The sequence below is a fragment of the Chionomys nivalis genome, chromosome 26 (assembly GCF_950005125.1).
Source record: "Chionomys nivalis chromosome 26, mChiNiv1.1, whole genome shotgun sequence".
Taxonomy (NCBI): Eukaryota; Metazoa; Chordata; class Mammalia; order Rodentia; family Cricetidae; genus Chionomys; species Chionomys nivalis.
The window spans coordinates 18,602,329-18,625,333 of NC_080111.1; the positions used below are offsets into that span (position 1 = coordinate 18,602,329).

The following is a 23,005-nucleotide window of genomic DNA, read 5'->3' on the forward strand; positions in this document are numbered from 1 at the left end:
AAGGAGAGAGGCTTTGTCTATTCCCTGTCTGAGAAGCCTGAGGTAATGGAGGCTGAGCACATGAAGACTTTGATGGTTTTTTTCTGTCTCCAGAAACTTGAGCCCAGTGTTCCCCTTCCCTGTGTCCCTTTCCTTCTTTCTAGAAGCCCTGGGATAATGTATGCATTATGACAAGCTCATCCACCTGGTGTCTTTTCCTGAAGAGTGGTCAGTGTCCTCTGAAAGAATTCTTTTTTTTTCTTGGTCATCAGGGACTGAAGAAAAGGGGAAAGCATTTTTTAACTAAAACATTTTAATGGTAAAATTAAGAAAAAGTTGCCCATGTGGCTTATTTTCTTCTAGAAGTCTGTGAAATGCAGTTTGCCAAAACCGAAAACATCTTCCCTGAAATTCATAGCCAACTGATTTGCAAACCCTGCACGGAGCAGCTGCTGTTTTAAGGACTGTGTTATTCCCCAGCACCCGTGAGGCATTTTCCTGTGACTGAATGGTTTAGTTACCCTGAAGTCATGGGCAGATGGTCATACAGAGGAATGGGAAGAATGCCCATTACTGATAATGTGAGAACCCAATAGAACTCATGCTCCCATGGGTGAAAAGATCCTATAGAAAATAGCCATTATATGGCCAGAGAGACACATTCCTTAGGCACACGCTACCACTAACACATTTGCTTTTCATCATTTAAAGGAGTACTTTCGGGCTGGAAAGATGGCTCAGCCATTAAAGGCTAGGCTCACAACCAAAAATATAAGAGGATTTTCAGCTAAGTATTGAAAATGAATCGATGATCGGAAGAGATGTCATTGGACTGGAAATGGTGAGAAAATGTGGCAGAGTTCTCCAGCTGAGGTCATCAAACTGATTTAAAATGGTTCTGGTATTTGGAAAGATCGGACAGGACTATAGACGCTTGGTTCCACGAGTGTGTGACCTGTGCCCTCTCCAGGGTCCCCACAGTCAGAAAGCCTGATAGCTGGCTTAATGGCCCACTGTTTTCATCTGGGTACGCAGTAATTTTTGAGGAAGAACCCTACATTTTTTTGTTATATCGGGCTCTGAGAATTGTATAATTGATCCTATGTAGCTATGTCCATAGTGTATTCTGTTTTTGCAACACCACTGTCTCACTGTCCGCAGCGGAGTAGGTAATTGAGAAAAACCACCAGAAAGGCGAGGGCCAAGAAAAGAGCAAAGACTTTTATGGCTGTGTTTCTCGTTCTGATGCACATCCCAAGGAAAGGTGGTTCAGCTAGTTTCTATTAATGCTTTCAAGTATTTTTGGGTTTAGGAGTAGAGTTTGGTGGTGGATGTGTGTGTGTGGCATGCACACAGTTCCAGATATGGCATCCAGGACTCTCGTCCCCCCCAATTAATCCTTTATTCTACACATAGTAATTTAACAAGCCTACGACATTACCTTTCTTATCTCGTTGTGAAATTTCTTCTTCTTCTTTTTTTTTTTCTGAGACAGGGTTTTTCCGTAGCTTTTGGTTCCTGTCCTGGAACTAGCTCTTCTAGACCAGGCTGGCCTCGAACTCACAGAGATCCGCCTGCCTCTGCCTCCCGAGTGCTGGGATTAAAGGCGTGCGCCACCACCGCCCGGCGTGAAATTTCTTCTTACATAACAAGCATCTCACTTCTGGATCTCTGCAGAGCAGATGGTCTTCTGGAACTATGTCTAAGTAGGCTAGCATGCACCGCATGAAAGCAATGCGTATTTCAGGAAGCTTATGTGGTTTTTGATCCTATGTCTTTGGAGTCTGACAATATGTCCAGAGACTATGGTGTTAAGACCCAAGGAAACCTTTGCGGAGACATGGATGAGGCATGGGGAACCACACTCAGAGAATAAGGAAAGAGGTGCTTTTTCTTCTACAGGGGTATCATTGTTTCTCTCAATACCCCTAAAACTGACTTCACTAACTCCTGGGCGTATGGGATGCCCTTTACAACTGCTTTAGTCGAAATGTGGCAATAGAAAATTTGGTGCTACTGATCCAAATATCAATTTTACTCATAATTTTTACACTTTTACTCAAAGCCATAGGCAAAAAAAAAAATAGGCATTTTATTTTCGTCATTCAGTAAAACTGGCAACCCTACCTTTCCAGTCTAGGGGTCGAAGCTGCCATTCTGTACTGTATGCCCCAAGTTGTTTCAGCGGATAAAGCTATGACCTTTAGGAAGACTTGCAAGCCAAATGGAAAACTAGCTTGGAAATGATGGAAAATATAGATAACTTTTTTATATTAAGAATTTCTTTCTTGCTGAGTAGCAGTGGGGCACACATTGAATCCCAGCACTCAGGAAGCAGAGGCAGGTGGATCTCTGTGAATTTGAGGCCAGTCTGGTCTACAGAGCAAGTTTCGGAACAGCCAGGGCTCCACGGAGAAACCCTGTCTCAAAACGCCGAAAGAAAGGAAGAAAGAAAGAATGTCTTTCCTACAAAGAAGAAAAGCAAGTTGTATCCTGAGCAACAACAAACAAGAATACCAGCACAGTGATACAGCCCCAAAGACCCACACAGCAGCTGCATTGATGAGGTGTACTCTCACTATGGGTTAAATGTATCCCTTTAAGTTCCTGGGGAGTAAACTCAGCTCCCAAACTCACCTGTTCATAGTGTGTGGAGGGGGCTTTGCGGGGTGATTTGACGAGGGGAAATGTATGGAGGCCATCCCTCATAACGTAAGTGACTTGAACATCTGTGGGGTTTGATGGCACAGGAGCCTGGAAACAGTCTCCATGGATACCGAGAAATGACTGTACTGGGCTCAACCTATTAAGAGTTTTTTTTTTTTTTTGTTTGTTTGTTTCTTAAATCCAATGCACTTGTCTTTCCTTGGGGGCACGGGAAAGAGGTTTAATAACTATTGTCTCTGTACCCTTTGTGCACTGAAGTGTGCTGTAGTGCCCTTGATGTGGTTGGCATGAGGACCTGTTTCCATTAGAAACTTGGGGACACTCATTATGCCATGTCTCCCCTAACTCCCACTGCGTCTGGTCTCTTTTCTAGAACTCTTGATTAGACACAGGCCTCTGGAACTGGTCTGCAATTCTTTGAGCATTTCTCTCATACTTTCTGCTTCTGTTCTGCTCTGTTTCATCTGAGAATTCATTTAGCTTTTTATCTCCCAGTGCTTATACTAAAGAATTTAATGTAGTCATGATAATTTAGGTATCTAAGAATTCTTTCTTTAACCATAGTGCTCTTTTTTTATATACTTACTATTCTGCTTTTCGTGTGTGGTTATAATGCTACTTTAGACAGAATCACAGGGGACCTTAGAAGTTTCAAAGTTTGTCTGTTTATTAAAAATTTCCAGCATGTGGTATTCTATTATAACAGATAAAATTGATGAGAATGACTCTATTTTTACTGTGTCCTTATGTTATCATTGTTTATTTGCTTATTTTTCTGTCCCTAATATTGTTTTGAGGTGCTGGGCACAAAACTCAGGGCTCTGTGCACCCACATTGCTAACCCTTGCTTTTCTACTTAAAACTGCTTAAACATTTATCTATCTATCTATCTATCTATCTATCTATCTATCTATCTATCTATCATCTATCTACTTACTTACTGTGTGTGTGAGTGTGTGTGTGTGTTTGAGTGTGTTCACATGCATACAGATGCACCACAAGATGCTGTGTGTAGTCAAAGGACAAATGGCTGGAGCTAACTAGATTCTTTCTCTGTGTGGTCTCTGGGATTGACCTCAAGTCATCAAGCTTGGCTGCAAGTGCCTTCACCATCTGAGTCCCCTCACCAGCCCTACTGATCTTTTCTGTTTATTTTATTTTGTTTTAAGACAGAGTTTCTCTATGTAACAGCCCTAGATACCTAGAACTAGCTCTTGTAGACCAGGCTGGCCTCGGACTCAGAGAGATATGTCTACTCCTGCCTCCTGGATGCTGGGATTAAAGGTGTGCACCACCACTGCCTGGCCCCTGCTGATCTTTTTATAAAAAAATTCATACCTAGTGGTCATGGTGTTTGTGTCGCATTTTGTGCTGGGTTTTTAAAGTTCTGAGCATTAAGACAAAGAGTGGGTATATGTTCCCTCCCTCTGTTTCTCTTCTCTGACTGCAAAGTCACCCACTCCTGCCCTGCCCACTCCGGGCATCCCTTTCCCCCTAAATCCTTTGCTACAGTACAGTGGGGTCTAAGAGATGAGAGGTGATAAGAATTTTCATTTTGTCACCAACAATCAGCAAATGGAGAATCTTTTATAACTTAAATCAGTTGCTGCAACTAGATTTTGGGGATCCCAGTTGGAGATTTTGGAATCCATTTGAAATAAAAAAATGTGAAATAATTGTGTATTCAAACTAAAAACAATTCCATGTCTCTGGTGGCACTGGAAGATAGGGACACAGACAGTTGATGTCTTTCCAAGTGCTCAGTAAATGTCACACGACTACATTCCATCAGTGTGGGCTCGGGGTCAAAATGTCCAATAGAACCACACTTTCCCTCCTCTGTATCTTTAGCCTTCGGAAGCACTGGAGCCTTCACCCCCATCAACATACCTGGCTCTGCGTAATTTCTCAGCTGGCCCCGCAGGGATGGCTGACAGCTACAAGCGGGTGCTGCTGATAAGTCATGTTTCTCAGTTTTACAGATGCCGTGCATTCTGCCTCTGCCATCCCCCGCCCCTCCCCAGCCTCCAAAGCCGCGCTTTGTAAAAAGACACTTGGCTATCTTCACACGGTTTCCCTGCTACAATAGGTAAATGTCAAAAGCAATCAGGTGCAATATCGGCCTCCTGCGTAGTACCCTAAGCCCCGAGGCAGATAATAACTCCTTGCAATATTTTCCTAATGTAAATGGAAACAGAAACGAACTCAGGCAAATGATCCCTCCTGAGCCAGCTGTCCTTTTCAATATCTTAGCCCCAAGATTACATAAATATTTATTGGCTCTTCAGTTGGTTTTTTTTCCTCACCGAAGCCAAAGTTACAACAGGGTTCAGCACACTTTAACTTAAATGATGTAATTTTGCATGACTGGAAAAAAAAAGGACCTCAAACATGAAAAAGCCCTAAGCAAAGTGCTTGGGAGACGAGAGATTGTGATCATATATTAACTTTGAGGACTTGTAGTACGACCTCCACGGGGTTAAACGAATGATGTCGGCAAGGGAGAGCATCTCACGTGTGGTCCTTTTCCTCGCCCAATTCCTCTGTCTAGCATCGCACCGTTTAGCTCACACTGGCTTTCTGCCTATAGGCACTTTCTCTCGTCACTCATCTTCCCAGTGCTGCAGCTGCGTGCGCTTTCACTTTGAACTAAACACTTTACAAATCACTCTGTTTCCATCGTAATTTTGTGAGGCTGTTATTGCAAAACGACTCGGATTTCTCTAAAGCGAGAAACGAGGAAAGGGGCTGAGGGGCCCTCAAAGGCATCTGGTAAAATGACAATTATCCTCTAGAGGGAAGAGACCGAGAGCAAAACTCCACTTCACCCAAGATCTGTAGACGGCAAAAGCCTATGAAAAGACCTCAGTGGTGTTGGTCTTTGGGGAAAGAGAATAACTTAAAATTAAAGTGAGATACTGCTGTCTGCCTTCTGGAATTACTAATGGGTCTGCATGGAATGAACATATGGTAGAAAAGCCTGGAGACATAGTTCAAAGATGCAAAGTATCTAGAAGGCCCGTCCAAGTGACTTGGGAATAGGAGTCCCATGATCCATGGGTCCCACCCCTCAGTATTTACCAAATGCAAACACCCTTCACACGTTCTCTTTAAAACAGAAAACCATTCTCACACAGACTTACAAAAAGATACTTGACAGGAACTTTCTCTGTGATTGTTTATGTGATTCCAAACAGGAAAAAAATCAAATGTCCCTCAACTAAAGACGGATAGACCATGGTACATTCATATGATGGAAAGCTATTGAGTCATTTAAAAAAAAATCATTGGACAGAAAAAAATCAGCGGTTCAGGTGTGTGCAGCTGACTTCATTCCTGCAGTAGCTTTAAACTAAATCTACTGTTAAAACTTGGACGACGGATTTCAGAGTTTTACTCTATTGAAATCAAACTTTAACAAATAGGGAGAGAAGCGAAATAGGCAGGGGAACAAAGATTTTGGGGAGATAGATAGATAGATAGATAGATAGATAGATAGATAGAAACAATTGGTGTTGAGTAAGGCAGGCACCGGTGTGCAGAGGACTCTGGGAACTACCGGAGAGGAAATATTGTTGAATCTGGGTTTGGCAAGACCCGTAGAACTCTCCCATGTGGCAGCTGGAGGGAGGAGAGACACTGCAGCCACATGGGCTGTCCCTTACAAAGACAGATCTGTGCAGAGTCAGGCGGCAGTGGACATAAACACTGGTGAGCCCTGGGACAAGGGTGGGGTTGTGTGTGGATGATCATGAAAGGCCTCATTCCTGACATGAATCCAAGAGTTACATGAAAGCCGTTGATGGCAGTTACCTGAGCCTATCAGGCGTGCTAAGTGGGGGTGGACACGGGGAGGCAGAGACAGAGATGTAAGGACCACATTCAATGCTACAGAGAGGAGCAAGCCATCACAGGGGCGGCCATTTAGGCTTATTAACATGGAAGACAATTGAAGATGTATCTCCTACACACTGGCTATACATGCCAGTGGCTACGGGTCAGGGCCGCTTGCAGGAGGGAACATTTCCTGGATGGGAGAAGATTCTCTTGCTAGTTTAGAACTTCATGCCAGGTATTAGCAATGTCTGGGTGAGTACAATCTAAGCTCTTTGCATCTGCCTTCATTTCTCAAGGGTGATAATATAGTTATGTATTTACATTTAACTAAGAGACAAAAGTCAGAACTGATGGGAGCTGAGTGGGGGCGCCACTCTCCCTAGAGAACAAGTTTTAACTGTGTTTCAGTTTTGCCCAGGGCCTGTGGGATTGCAGTTACTTTTCATCTTGCTTTTCATCTAGCAAATCAAATGACCATTCCAGTGAATGTTTTTCAGTCAGGACATTCTTTCTTACAATACTTCAACTGCTTGGTGCCGGAGACTACAAGATCAAAAGCCTTCAGAATGGCTATCTGTCTTTGCTTTCTGGAGGACTTATTCTCATGGTGAACCCATGAATATAGGACCTTGTGAGCAAGACCCCTGGAGCAGAAGGCCTGACCCGGTTCCCCCTTGAAAACAAATGAGCTCACCCCGAACACACATCTGGGCACGTGTGTGGAGCAAACCCTTGGCTGACTAAGAAAAGCAATCTGAGGTGGTTAGATTGGAAAATGAGATCGCCAGGTGGGCTAGGCTAGTCCCTTTCCTCTGGCAATGTGGAAACCTTAAGAATGGCCAGCCACCTCTGTCAGCGCTCAGGGAAGGGAGGGGGCTGATTAATCCCTCGAAAAGACTCCAACCACGTGTGGAGATTAATTAAGTTGGAACAAACGCAACTTAAATTGCAAAATGATTGGCCATCCCTCACGAGAGCTCTTACCAGGGTTTGGGATGGTAGGAGTTTGGTCAGAGGCACACTCTGAGTCTTTGGCAGAAGCTGGGCCTCCAGAAGAAGTGGTGTTTACACCAACCTAAATGGGAACCTTTGCTACAGCTGTATGATGGCTCCAGGGGACAATTGTGTCCTGAAATAACAAGGTCTTCTTTAAAACTAATCCATATGTGCACCCAGCTTTATGAAATATCTGATGTAGTGTACCATTGGGAAAAGAGAAGAAAATACAGTTACAGAGAAGACACTGCAACACGAGTCCCCAAATAGAATGTGTGTGTGTGTGTGTGTGTGTGTGTGTGATTTATCCTCAGTAGAAGTGATGTGCATTCTTTGAATAACGTGTGAGAGTAACAGGCATTTTCCCATGGGAGCGTGGTCCTGCCAGTGAAGTATGCAGGTGCCTCTCAGCTGTAGATTCCTTGAACTATCTTGTGAACAGCAAGGAGCTGGATGATTTAAGCCCAGAGGAAGCAGCCACCACCGCTCATTCCCATGCTTTCGAGACAACTGAGTAGCTGACGGAAAGAAGACATCTGCCTTCCACTGGTCCTGGGAAGTCTTTGAACCCAGTAATAATTGTTCGTGGAAATGATTCCCTAGTGGGAGAAACTTAGGACTGATAAGCTCCTTCCAAACAATAAGAAAAACTAGCTAGAATTTTTAAAACAACAACAACAAAAATCACTCCGAGAGCACTCAATGGTATGTTGCGAGGCTGCACTGCTCCTCTTCTTGAGAATAAATAAGGATGCTGCTGCTTTAACAGACCACTGTCTTGAAAACTGGATCTTTCCATTTGTTAGTGCCGCCAGAGCAGAATGTGTGCGTGGTGTTTCTGCTTTTTAATAAACGCTTCCATGTTCGCATGTCAGAGCACTCAATTAAGGCGAAATGTCTCAGTCCGCCGGCTGCATAATGAGGAGACCCAGGCAGCCAGGTTTTCATTTCGGAAAAAAGCTAATCATATTCAGGATTGAGAAGATGACGGCATCTCTGGGCTCCATTCCTCTCCCTCTTAGCTGAGATGCTCTTCCTAAAGAATGCAGCAATTCAGCTTTTACACGTGGAACTGACATGGTTTGCTTGTGAAGATGGAGAAACAAGGAAGGGATTTGAAGTCGTAGTCTTGTTTCCTCCCAAGAGATCTAGCACGTCACCGAGATCCTCCCAGTTAGGACCGGGTAATGATTGCCACGTGGTCCTCAGTGACAACCAGGGCCAGTGTGTGCCAGACCGAGAGGGGTCTCAAAGCAGACACAGGTCCCCTAGTCCTTAGAGGACTAGGGCTTTGTAACTCAGATGCTTAGGGCCAGGTAGGCCGCCCAGTGCAGAGACAGCGGAGAGCAAGTGATGGGGAGTTTGTTCTCTGGGACCCTGCTCCCACTGTCCCCCCATTTTATAGTGTGATCTGTTTTGCTAGGAGGGGATCAGGCTGCACAGAGTTCCCTCTGTGATTGGTCCATTGACACTACGCCTATTAGCACAGCTGTCCTGAGGCTGCAGCTAGGTTCTGGGGCCAGCTGGGTTGGAGTGGAACACCCTCACTGTTTTCCTTCTGGGGAGGGGAGCTCTTGATCACGTGATAAGAAAATTCCATCTCATCCAATAGATACCAGTTACAGGAGATGACATCAGTACAGGGGTGGGAACGGGAGTGAGGACATCAGTACAGAGGTGGGAACGGGAGTAGTGACATCAGTACAGAGGTGGGAACGGGAGTGATGACATCAGTACAGAGGTGGGAACGGGAGTGGTGACATCAGTACAGAGGTGGGAACGGGAGTGATGACATCAGTACAGAGGTGGGAACGGGAGTAGTGACATCAGTACAGAGGTGGGAACGGGAGTAGTGACATCAGTACAGAGGTGGGAACGGGAGTAGTGACATCAGTACAGAGGTGGGAACGGGAGTAGTGACATCAGTACAGAGGTGGGAACGGGAGTGATGACATCAGTACAGAGGTGGGAACGGGAGTGATGACATCAGTACAGAGGTGGGAACGGGAGTAGTGACATCAGTACAGAGGTGGGAACGGGAGTGATGACATCAGTACAGAGGTGGGAACGGGAGTAGTGACATCAGTACAGAGGTGGGAATGGGAGTGATGACATCAGTACAGAGGTGGGAACGGGAGTGATGACATCAGTAAAGAGGTGGGAATAGATGGATAGACATACATATAGTGCACAGACATACATGTAGTGCACAGACATACATGTAGTGCACAGACATACATGCACACAGTGCACAGACATACATGCACACAGTCACAGACACACATGTAGTGCACAGACATACATGTAGTACACAGACATACATGTAGTGCAAGACATACATGTAGTGCACAGACATACATGTAGTTCACAGACACACATGTAGTGCACAGACATACATGTAGTGCACAGACACACATGTAGTGCACAGACATACATGTAGTTCACAGACACACATGTAGTTCACAGACACACATGTAGTGCACAGACATACATGTAGTGCACAGACATACATGCACACAGTCACAGACATACAAGCATACAGTGCACAGGCATATAAGCAAGGAAAACACAAATTCACATGAAATAAAAATAAGGATTAAAAGTAAAAAGAAAGAAGCTTTTAACATTATTTTCATTTTCTCATTTTTATTAATAATATGACAATGAACATCTTTTCTGTTTGGTTTTGATAGTATATATCCCCTAAGGTCCATATGCTAAAAGTTTGCATGCCAGCCTATGGTACTATTGGGTGTTGCGTTAAGAGTTGTATCCCAGGGGTTAGAGAGATGGCTCAGTGGTTAAGAATGCTGGCTGCTCTTCCAGAGGTCCTGAGTTCAATTCCCACTACCCACACAGTGGCTCACAACCATCTATAACTGTAGCCCCAGGGGATATGATGCCTTTTTCTGGTGTGTAGACATTTATGAGGATAAAACACCCATATACATAAAATATACAAATAAATCTAAAAAAAAAGAGGGTTGGGGCCAACTAGAAGGAATCTGCCATTGGGGCTGTATCCTTGAAGGAATTTTTGGAGGGTCCCTACCCCCTTTTAATTTTACTTTCCAACTTCCGTGAGAAGAACTTCTCTCATCAACACTTCTGCCACAGTGTTCTGTCTCTTTCCAGGCTTCGAAACAATGGAACCAATCACCATGGGCTAAGACCTCTGAAAGTGTGAGCAGGAAACATTTTCTCAATTTGTTTTCTTTTAATTTGTGATTTTTCTAAAGATATTTTGTCATAGTAAGAGGAATCTAACACATTTGTGTCTGTATAGATCTTTAAAATTCTTTCTAAGAATTTGATCTGTAATTGCTTGTTAGTTCATTCTGACCCAGAGTTATGGTTAAAAACCTATATTTTTTTTTCTCTTGGATCAGATTTCAAGGCCTAAAAACAGTGTAATACTTCTGATAATGGCACACAGATGCTCAGGCTGCTGCTTAATGTCACTTTAAGTCAAGAAGGAGACGCACTACAGGTGGAAAGCTTTTAATATCTGTCCAGTTCCGAGCAATGCTCAGCCCCCTGGGACCAGCCTTGAAGGGAAGACATGTGTTTCTGAGTTCACTACTTCACACAAAGAACACTTCCTCCTTATGTTTTAGGAACTAATTTTTTTTTTTTTAAAAAAATACACAGTGTTTTGATAAAGAGCACCACTAAATGTCAGGCAACCAGCAAGCCAGGAACCCCATGTCACAATTTCCTATCTAGTTAAACATCTCATGTCGCTGGCAATGTTGTCTTGGCTGAAGAAGCATGGAAGGGGGTTTCTCTGTCCCCAGGGAAGGGAAAATTACATCTGGCTTCTTCATCTCTCTTCCCTGCTGTGATAATATTCAGTGGAGACACGATGTTTGCAGAGAGATTTTAGAAGGCATGGCTTTGAGTCAGAAGCTTAATATTTTTCATGGCTCTGTAGTTTAAAGGCCGGGGAAGTCTGGCATAGAAACCTGGAGTTCTCGTGAACTTCCTGAAGATTCCTTCAGTGGCACTGGCTAGGGCACCGCAGCTTTCTCTGCCCTACAGCGGTCTCTCTCGGCCACCCAGCCACCTCCAGCCTGCTCTGGAACCCATGACAAAGCGACGGAAACAAGCGTTCCTTTATAATTGAGGAGACGGAAGCCGTATGACTTCCTGGTCACAAGGCTAGTTAATGACAGCGCCCGTTTTCTAAACAAGCAGTATGATGGCAGCACCTGAGCTACGAGCCCCTTGCCACTTGCTTGCCTACATGTGATGATCTGCCCATCAAATAAATGCAAAGGGGTCCTTGTCCACCAATGAAAAGATTCCAGGAGCCGCAGGTGATAAACAACACAACGAATTGCTAAGGCTTGTTAGGCTGTGGTAAGACAGGAGAAGAAAATTACCACAAGCCCAGGAAATGGGGGAGCGACTGTGACCCTGAAGTACACACACAGTCTCAGACCCTTGGAGTCCAATGACCTCTGTAACACTGAGCCCAAGGATGGCTCTTTACCGTTCACAGGGCACTTAGCCTTTCTTTCTCTCTGAAAATAGGGACACGATTATGACAGAAGCACGGAAGAGCCTCAGCTCCAGAGACCGTTTAGGTGCGTGCTGCAGATGGCATGCTACAGCTGCAACATGCTATAGTATGCATAGTATGCATGTACCACACACATGCCGTCCGTGTGATCGCTGCCTTTGCCACAGAGCACGAGGCCAATCTGCCTTTCGAAATTCTTAAATTGAAAAGAAAGAAATATAATAAGAGGTAGCAACCAGGAGGCTTCCTGTGCTAACAGACTCTATTTCTATACTCAAGGCTGGTGCAAAATCATACCATCTTGAAGTGGTTTGGAAGTATATTTTTTGAGGTCAGTCTCTACACAAAAAAATGCTCATATTCATTCTAAGCATTAGTACCTGCTCTTTTCCCAGACCTACTTACTTATGCATGGCCCTTATTTGCAGCAGAGAAAGAGCGCGCACACATATCCTGATGCATTTAGAAGGAAAACCGCTACACTTTAGATACAGTTGAGATCTAAAACGCATGCTTAGCATTTTCATGACGACAGTATACTTTATATTTTTCTCCCAGTCCTCTAGGTATTCTGCCCCAATAAACAATCTGAATGTCTTGAGATAGCTACAAAAGCTCCCTGTGAACATTTCCCCGAGTGTAAGCTATTGGGAGGCTGTTTGTATAATTCATGACAATCCTCAGTCTTGTGTCCCTTTTAATCTTGGTGAATCCATCGTACTGACAGATTCCTGCTTTGAGTTTATGCTTAAAGACTGGATTTATTTCTGCGACTTATCAGGAAGAAACAGAAAAATGAAACTGTACTTTTAGACATATGTAATTTGTTCTCTGTGTGTATTGGCTGAGATTTAACACCTCTGTGGTTTTCTCCCTTGAATTTGTTAAGGCTCATGTTAAACAGGGCAACCCTCCCTATCCACGAGCTTCTGGTGGGCTTCTGATAACATAGCCTGACCATAGGAGCTCTTATTAATTCCTGGTCGCTATTTATTTATTTATTTATTTATTTATTTATTTATTTATTGGTATTGCTTGGCATGCTTTTCTACCTCACACAAACTGGAAACCACAATTCCTGAGAATTTTAGGGATATCACATGGACAAACTACTATTCTTTTCTTTTCTTTTTTTTTTTTTGGTTTTTCGAGACAGGGTCTCTCTGTAGCTTTGGTGCCCATCCCGGAACTAGCTCTTGTAGACCAGGTTGGCCTCGAACTCCCAGAGATCTGCCTGCCTCTGCCTCCCGAGTGCTGGGATTAAAGGCGTGTGCCACCACCGCCCGGCCTGGACAAACTATTATTATTTAAGCACTTCTACATTCAGGTGCAATACATCCATAGCATTTTGGACCAAAGCACGTGAACATGAAAAACGGCGTATTTTCCTGTCCTCACTTCTGATTTCTGTTTGTTTGGCAGGTCTTGAGCTAAGCCCCGGAACGCTGCTGCAGAGGGGGAGGGGACCCAAGAGATCGTCTACAAGGATGACCTCTGTCACAAGTTGTATAGGCTCACAGGATTAATATTGGAGAACCCACTGACTTTAAATCCATTTCCTGCTTACAGCTACTGCCCTGGAGGAGGACCTGAGAATCTGTCTTGGGCTGGTTTTCAAAAAGCCTCCCAACTCTGTCCTGTGTTTCCAGTTTTACTTTCTCCCCACTGCTATTTAATTTTACATAAGCATCTTTTTTTAAAAAGATTTATTTATTTATTATTTATACAACATTCTGCCTCCATGTATGCCCGCACACCAGAAGAGGGCACCAGATCTCATTACAGATGGTTGTGAGCCACCATGTGGTTGCTGGGAATTGAACCCAGGACCTCTGGAAGAGCAGCCAGTGTTCTTATCCTCTGAGCCATCTCTCCAGCCCCCTATAAGCATCTTTAAGAAAAAAGGCGGGTCACTCTTCACAACCTTCTGCTAGTGTCTATTGTAGAAGGAGACTTCTCTGGCGTTTCCCGGCAGACCAGACAAGAATAATCACACAGAAACTCTATTAATTACAATACCGCTTGGCCTATTAGCTCAGGCTTCTTATTAACTAACTTTCACATTTTAAATTAACCCATTTCTATTATTCTGTGTATCACCGCAAGGCTGCAGTCTACCGGTAAGGGTCCGGGAGTCTTTCTGCTTCTGCAGCTCTCTGACTCCACCTACTCTCTGTATCTCTTCCAGCCTGGCTATATTCTGCCCTGCCATAGGTCAAAGCAGCTTTATTCATTAACCAATAAAAGCAACACATGTACAGAAGGACCTCCCACATCAGTCCACCAACCGAGAATGTAATATGGTCTTGCTACCGGTGCACAGCAAGCTTGCACTACCTGGGTTTAGCCCACTCCCAAGTGGCATCTCTGCTATTGTCTCTGGCTTACACTCTGCACAGCCACCCCAGGCTTCTGTGTATTTCTTCATCCTGAGCTCCTTCTCATTGGAAGGTTTCTGTCTGAAAATCTCCTCCTAGGTTGATTCCACCCCTGGCTTATCCTATGAAACAGCGCTCAGAAGAGACATTCCCTCACCCGCCCACGAAAATGCTATGCGCTTCCTCTCCCAACCACACTACCACACCTCAGTCTTTTCTATTTTATTTTACTTACACATAAACTAACAGCTTTTACAGTGTTGAGGGTTTGGGGAGCTGTGGTTGTCATCTTGCACCCTTCTTGAACTTAAGGTGAGTGATGTTAACCTAATCAGTGTTGAGGGTGGCTTATGTTTCTTTGTGCTCTTAGCCTGGGGTGTTTAGGCCACTCTGTATATCCATAGCTCTTCTTTCATCTAGACTTCCGTTATCCCTATCACTAGAACAAACAAACGTAAGACCCCCTTATCCCAGCATAGGCCATCCAGTCACTTACTTATGGTGGTTCCCGACTCAGGTCTGTTGAGGGAGCTGATGATGACAAAGCCGAACCCTTCATTCTCCTTGCGGTGAATGACCACGTCGCTAGTCTGCAGGCTGTGCGAGGCAAAGCCTTCAGGGGGAGAGGCATTGCTGCTGGGGGCAGCGTGGTTGCTGTTGGCGTAGGTGGCGTAGTCACTGCGTGGAGAGCTGTGGTGGGTGGATACGGAGCCTGGACTCCTCCCATTCTCTGGGCAGGGCTCCCCTGAAACACATACCACGGTACATAGGGACTCAGTGACTTCCTCAGAAGGAGCAGGCACAAAGAGTGATCAGCTGACCTTCCCTCTAGAAATGCAGGGTGTTTGAAGGGCTACAGATCTCCAGTCCGCCAGGGCTTCAGCTGTTGTTAGTCTTCACCAAAGCACTGAGACCCCCACCATTAGCCTCTTCCCACCCTATCAGTCCTCCCACCCCATCAGCCTCCCCCAACTCCTAACCCCCCCATCAGCCTCCTCTGAGGTTGCCTCTTGCTTTTGTTTTTCTCTTGTTACGACTGCAAGTCCCAGAGACAAGACAACTTTTATATATTAGCCCCTTGGTTGCATAGTAACAAACTAAAGATGATGGGAAAATGAGTAGACAGAATCCTAAATTATCACGGGCATATGACTCACTGAAAGAATTGATAAAGGGGCTGGGAGGGATGGCTCAGAGGATGAGGTACTTGCTGTGTGATCATGAGGATCTGAGTTGAACCTCCAGAACTCCTATCTAGGCAGACGCTAGAGCAGGCTTCTGGGGACAGAGATTGGCGAGTCCCCAGAAACTCTCTGGCCAGCTGGAGCAGACAACAGCAAACCACATAGAGAGACCCTGCCGCAAACAACGTGGAAGGCGAGGACAAGCCTGAGGCTGTCCCCTTAACCCCGCAAGTATGTGCCGAGGCACACACACTCCTGCGTCACACGGGATACCTGTGGACTCTCGCACGTAGACACACAGGTTAAAAAGAACAAACAGAAAAGCACCCATCTTCAGGACCTGCCCATGAAGCGTCTGCTCATTTCTCACACAGTAGGTCTGCTCATTTCTCACACAGTAGGTCTGCTCATTTCTCACACAGTAGGTCTGCTCATTTCTCGCACAGTAGGTCTGCTCATTTCTCGCACAGTAGGTCTGCTCATTTCTCACACAGTAGGTCTGCTCATTTCTCACACAGTAGGTCTGGGGAAGAGCAGGTGTAGGAATCGAGATCATAGTTTATGAGTTTTGGGAAACTCTGCTGTACCTGGAAGTGGGGCTAGCAACCTCAAGGATGACGGCACAAAGGGGACCAATGTCATTTTTTTGTTTGTTTGTTTGTTTGCTTTTGTTTTTTGAGACAGGGTTTCTCTGTAGCTTTGGAGCCTGTCCTGGAACTAGCTCTTGGCTAGCCTGGCCTGGAACTCACAGAGATCCACCTGCCTCTGCCTCCCGAGTGCTGGGATTAAAGGCGTGCGCCACCACCGCCTGGCTGTCATGTTTTTGTTTTAAGTCGCAGTTTAACCCATCAGCGGTGGCGGCGCATGCCTTCCCAGCACTTTGGAGGCAGAGGCAGGCTGATGTCTGTGAGTTTGAGGCCATCCTGATCTATAAAAAGTGAGTTTCAGGACAGCCAGTGCTGCACAGAGAAACCCTGTCTCAGTAAATAATCAATAGTCACACCACTTCTATTGTAACGCCATCTAAGTGGGAACTGGACTTTTTCTTCTAAACAAAAGTGGTCTGTTTATTATTTCATGGGACAGTCATCAGTCACATCACAACAATGTAGTCCGAAAGAAAAGAATAAATCAACTAAGGTTTTCGTTGAAAATTAGTTTGTACCCTCTGGATCAAATCCAATATCAGGTTAACAAACAGAGTGTTTGAAGTCTTTTTTTAAATTTGCATCCCGTATTACAAAAACCACTTTCTTAATTAATTAGATAAACCTAACTGAGACTTCAAAGATGAAGCAAGCGTAATTGCGGGGCAATATTACAGGAAATTGGGAGCAAAGAGAAGCTAGTTTATGGCTTTAATTATGATTTCGTGTGTGGGGGTGTTTTACCTGCATGTATGCATGTGCGCTGCGTACATACATGCTCAGTGTCCATGGCGGTCAGAAGAGGGCACTGGACCCCTGGAATTGGGAACACATGGTCATGAACTGCCATGTGGGTGCTGGGAATTGAACCCAGGTCCTCCGGAAGAGCAGCCAGTGCTTTTAGCCACTGAGTCATACTCCTCCCTCTAGTCCCAAGAAGCCCATTTTGGAAATGGAAGTTGGTCTGCCATCGAGAAGGATTCCTCGTTTTCCCTTCTCCAGGTGTTGGTAGGGTGTGGGATGAGAAGAGCAGATTCGTTCCTTAGAAACTGGGGTGAGAAACGGGAGTGTTCCGCTTCCTTCTTAACAATGTCCAGGGTACCAAAAACGCCTGTCCGGTGGAATAATAAGAGGAAATGACCACAGTTCCCAGTTTCTCGTGGGGCCTGTAGATGCTGACCCTTTTTCAGAATACTGGGACACAGCTTGTGTGGAAAGTTAAAAATGGCTGGCAGAAGGTCCCTGGAATCCTGTTAGCATCACAAGCTGCGGTTCCAGCCTTGTTAGTATGGCATGACTGGGAGGGAGTGAAACTGGGAGGGGGGCTAGCTGGTTCTTTTGCTCGTGGGGTGCATCCTGGAAGGAGATCGTGGGATGCCAGTTCCCCACATCCCCCTTGTCTTTGTTCCCTAGCCGCGATGTATATGGAATTGTTTATGTCTTTCTATTAGCATGTGTTGGCACAGGCCCAAGGCAAGTGGGTCACGTCTGAAACTGTGACCCCAAAGAAACCTGTCCTCATTTAAAGCTGATTCGTCTCAGGTATTTGCTATAGAAATAGGGAGCCAGTGAACAACCCTGAAATAAGGACATCGGAGGGAAAAAGAGACGTCCGGGAGACGTTCTGTATACTGAAATTCAGAGAAAGAGTGGCATTTATTCATGTACCAAGGCATGAGAAGTAGCATTAAATTGTTGGGCGGTGGTGATGTACACCTTTCATCCCAGAACATGAGAGGCAGAGGCAGGAGGATCTCTGTGAGTGCAAGGCCTGCCTGGTCTATAGAGTGAGTTTCAGGATAGCCAGGGCTACACAGAGAAACCCTGTCTGTGTTTCTGTGCCCCCTCCCCCGAAAAAGAGAAGCATCTTTAAATCAATTAAAATTTTGAAGAAAATATTGAAAATTAATTTACTTAGTAATACAAAGGTCTTATAAAATTAATTAGCTTTTGAAGGTAGTTTATTACGTTCTCTAAAGGGAGAGGAGGGCTCGCTTCCCTCTTTGTTTCTTCTGATTACAGAAAGACCGAGATCCACGCCAGCACTGTTATGATCTGACACACTTGAGTTTTTCTTTAAGATATAATTAATTAATCTTTAAGACAAAAAGATAATTTTCATTTGTGAGAAACACGCCGAGGTCATGAAAGAACCTGTCAGTGTCCACGCCTTTCCCTGCTCTGAACTAGAACTGCACACTTCCCTCTGTGAAATGCTGCTGGAAAGCATCCTTCAAAGACAGGCTGTTATTGTCTTGGTGAAGCACGTATCCTTTAGCAGTCCTTGTGAAAGCTGGAAATAGAGTGATTAGAGATAGTCTTGGAGAAGAAAAACAAACAATTATTACGCTGCTACATTAAGTTGAAAATCTCCAGAGTTAGTGGACCGAGTCACTAACTAAATGTCATAGGCAATGACAAGCGAGATCTCATTTTCTGGCTGTCATATTTTAGGGGAGTTGAGAGCTGTGGTTGTCAGTAAATCAGCAACAAAGAATTATGTGTCTCTGCAGTAAGCGGTTGGGAGTGGCTAGACCGTGGCTTCTAGAGAGAGAGAGAATCCTAAGTCAATGCGAGTGGTCCTTGGGTAATAGAAAGGGTCAGATTCACCCTCAGGGCGTTTTCTTATTGCATCTGAACCCCTTTCCAAGGTCGTGAGAAACAACCTTTTATCTTCAGCAAAATGGGCATGCTTTAAGTCAAGCACTTAACTGGGAAGCCTTCCAAGCCTTCCCAGGGTTGCTCCGGTCTCTGACACTTGGAGTCTGGTAGCACTGCTGTCTTTGAAAGGTTGCTATCAAATGCTTCCTATTCGGCTGGCTCTCTCTCTGAACAGGACTGTCTTTTTTTTCAAACCTCTCTGTGATGTAGCCATCAACATGGTTGCTCTAATACTACAGAAGGCCAGGTGCCTCAACACCACACACACATTCAAGAATTCCCAGCCTCTTAGGGTACCGGTGCCTTTTGGCTCATATACACGGCCACTCAAAATCCAGTCACTTAGTGTTTCCTTGAGTCAAAGTTAAGTTTTAGGCTAGGTACTGTGGTGTCCCCGCTGGTGCTACTGGAAACCGTGGTGGCATTTTACTTCAAGAGATTCTTCCCTTGGGAGAACGGGGATGGCTGATGGTGGCTGCAGGTGGGAGGCCTTGGATGCGAACATGTGCGATTGGTGGGGCTTGCTTTGCATTGTCTCATTGTTGGTTTAAACTTCTTATGCTGTTTTTTAAAGCTAGCTATCAATGTTTATAAATATGGAGAGCTGATAGGACTAGGGATTTATAATTTCTCTTGTTTTTTTTGGAGCTGGATCATGGCTGCTTGCTGTCTGGGTCACCATGCTCCTGACAACTTCCCCATGCCTCTTGCAAACACTGAATTTATTCACGTGCTCATTCGGTGAGGAACCCATATGTCTAACAGGACCTTGGCCTCAATCGGAGCCTTCAGCTCTTCTCTGGACCCTCATTCTGGGTAGCAGGACTTGAGGATTCTTGAGCAGGACTGTGCCTGCCTCCAAACTGTAATGGGGTATATCTTGCCTTGAAGCAGAGCTAGGACCGTGGGGCACACACATGACTAGCACCTGACACCGGAGATATGGTGTCCACACAGATAGATAGCCTTAGTACCTCCCCGGGGCAGGGCAGCCCTGGACAGGGTGGGGCAGCCCTGGGTGTGGCTTTGCCTGTGTTTGTAGGCAGAGCTGGTTTGTATGCATCAAAGCAGACAGCTTACTAGACGGATGAGATGCTCAGGAAGGATGAGGAAATTCACTCAGGGTGACCAAGCCCGAGGGATGGTCTGACAGTGCTTCCGAGGAGCTCCCCTTCCTTAACGCTGGGCCAAGGGTTCTATTCTCCTTGGATGAGGTAGAAAGATGCCCATGGCATGGAGACTGACTGTAACCTGTTTTGATTAAGCCATAAAACTTTCTTTAATCCATTCTCGATTCCTCAGAGATGCCTTACTCTCAGACAAACAGCGGACATCCCAAACAACGTGTCATTAGGTTGAACACCTCAATGCTGAGCTACCAAACACATAAATATTTATACTCTTGGCACAGTAATTAAAGCCACTCTCTTAATATCCTTTAGGGAGGAAAAAATAAGTAACCAAATACTGGAACTGGTGATATGGTTAAGACAACTCTCAAAACTAGTTCAATGTATAAGATTTGTGCTTGTGAGTCCCTAGGAAAGATGCTGGAGGTTCACCGAATCACTTGTTCTTTAACTCAGCAATTTATTTCTTATTTTTGATGACTTAGCTTGAAGTTGAAGAATTTTGCCTTTCTGCTTTTAGCATGTACATGTTTCTCAGAATTTAATATTTGGAGCAGGCTTTTGTGTTGTTTAATTTTTGCCCAATGTTACCAACCTAGCTGTATGCCGTGGTTTAAATAGTCTTTTCTCTGATGCAGAAGTTTGGAACCAGGACATGCCTTCCCACACTAAGCGATGTATCTGCTCAAGCCCAGGCCAGGGTAAGATGGAGGGATGCAATCTCTATGGCTGCACCATCCCCCAGCTCCCTGGGCTCCAGACGGTGTTGCTGTGAGAAAATCCACCAGCCATGTCTTTCCCTATGCATTTGTTTCTGCTGAACTGACTGCTCATTGCCTGCCAGCTCTGGACCCTCCCATGCTAAGCCAGGCTTGGTCACATCCATCTGGAATTGTCCTTTTTCACTTTGAAGAAATGGCAGGTAAGAGGAAGTTTGCTTTCCTATGCCTGATAGATTTCTTCTACCTTGTTTTAAGGCATTTTTTTTTTAACTCTCGAAGCATCCTGTCTTGAATTTAATAATTTCCAGTGCCTATGGTGCTTTCGAGGAGTCTGGATGAACACGGGATCTCTCACAGTGCGAGCGATGTGGAGCGAACGCTATCAAGAGTTAAATGCATTCTCAAGAATTAAATGGACTCCCAATGCTCTCGATGCCTAGCAGAGAGAAGCTGGCCAGAACTGCAGCAAAGAGAACTTTACAGAAGTCACGTGACCTACAAATGGCAGAACTATCTTTGTGCAACATTGGGTCTTTACTCCAGCAGCTTGGGTTGATTACAACAAAATTTAATTTGCAATCATCAGTCGGTGGCAAGGAGAGCATGAAATGATGTTGGTCTACTGGAATTTTACTTTGCAGTATATTTCCGTACGAATCGGTTATCTTTTAATTTATCTTCAGGTTGCAGTATGTATAGCACAGCAAACATTTTTTTTTTTTTAATCACTCTGTAGGGAAGAGAAGCCATTAGATGTTAACCAAGCAGGCACTGTCTCCTTCCTGGCCACTTGCTCAAGGAGAAGGCATAATTCAAAGTGTTTTATTTCTCCGGGTCAAGTGGTATGCCATGAATTTTGGAGACAAATGGCACCTTGTAGCAAAACCTTCATCGAGTGCGAGATCTGTGGTGGTCTCTGCTGGCGAAGTCTGTGGAGTTGTCTGACTTGCTTTTGGAAATGGCTGCCCTGCACAAAGGTTAGCTTCTATGGGACCCAAAGAGAATACGATATTGAGTCCAAGTATTAAACCTTAATGCTTTGTTTTTACCCGCAGACTGTGATGAGCAGGTGGCCTTTAAAAAGTCCTGGTGTTAGATGCAAACACATATGGAAGGATTAGGGAGTGACAGCCACCAATGACCCATCTTTGGTTTGTCTCTGAGAGGGGGCATAGTTTCTTAAAGTGGAATTTGGAGTTGATAATTGCTTAAAAATGAAGACGGACACCAGAGATAAGTCTGTCTTGGCATCGATACTAACTGCCTGTGGACTATTAGGCAATCTATTATTTCTCGGTCCTTAGTTGCCTTATCTGTAATGCAATCCTAGTTTTAGAATCGAGTCTGTAGGAAGGAGTTTAGGAGGCTGAGGAGATATAGGCCAGTGGACTTCTGGGACAGAGAGTGAGGGGCCATGGCTGGGATTTTGGCTTCTGGGATTCACCAGACAAAGTCTGATCAGGTCTTAGGGAAAAATCTGTAATGCCAACACCATTCATACCCCTGGGAAAAGGACTCTCCACTGGGACTTGATAATGAACAGAAGCAAATGAGAAAATATTATGAATATAGGGGCTGGCTTTTAAGTATATGTCTTTGGTGGGTTCTTTCTGAAGCCAAGGAAATAGCTGTAAAGGGAATAATTACTTCTAATTTATCTGTTTCATAAGCTTAGAGCTATGTGAATTGTGTTTTCTCAGCGTGAGAGCTGTCGATCCCATATAGGCGGGTAGGTGTGTTGTTACCTTTTATCAGGAGCTACAATGAAAGCTCATTTTCCATCTTGGTTTCCTTATTTCGGAATAAAAACGATGTAGATTTTTTTTTGTTTGTAAACACAATGAGAACCATTTTCAAAAGGCCTATTTTCCATTATGATAATGTTTTCCTCATAACAAGCCTGTACCAAAGAGCATGGAGCAGACACGATTGAACCAGCCCCAGGCTTCTCAGGGAAATTTTAATGGCTACATTTGGAATGTACGCCTCAAAGCCCTGATTAGCGCGGTTGAAAGCTGCACTTTGGGAAACAGTTACTTGTAGAACACCTAGCTTGTTTCTTTCCCTATATAACACAGAAACCAATTGGAGGTTTGTTTATGGTTCCCCACTTATCTCCCTAGAGCATCACACTGCCTCCCTCCCATCCCTCGCTGCCCCCCACAGTACACACCTCCACAGTACACACCTCCACAGTACACACCTCCACAGAGCTCCCCAGCTGCCCCCCACAGTACACACCTCCACAGTAGACACCTCCACAGTAACACCTCCACAAT

The 23,005-nt window shown here is 44.8% G+C and overlaps 1 protein-coding gene across 9 annotated transcripts in view; it reads right to left on the reverse strand.

Moving 5' to 3' along the window:
• Positions 1 to 23,005, reverse strand: part of Magi2 (membrane associated guanylate kinase, WW and PDZ domain containing 2) — a 1,220,672-nt gene that overhangs the window by 102,144 nt on the left and 1,095,523 nt on the right. For all 9 annotated transcript variants that reach the window (XM_057758561.1, XM_057758559.1, XM_057758560.1 and 6 more), the window contains one exon: positions 14,879 to 15,127. In XM_057758561.1, the coding sequence (XP_057614544.1) occupies positions 14,879 to 15,127 (249 nt within the window). The remainder of the gene's footprint in view (positions 1 to 14,878; positions 15,128 to 23,005) is intronic.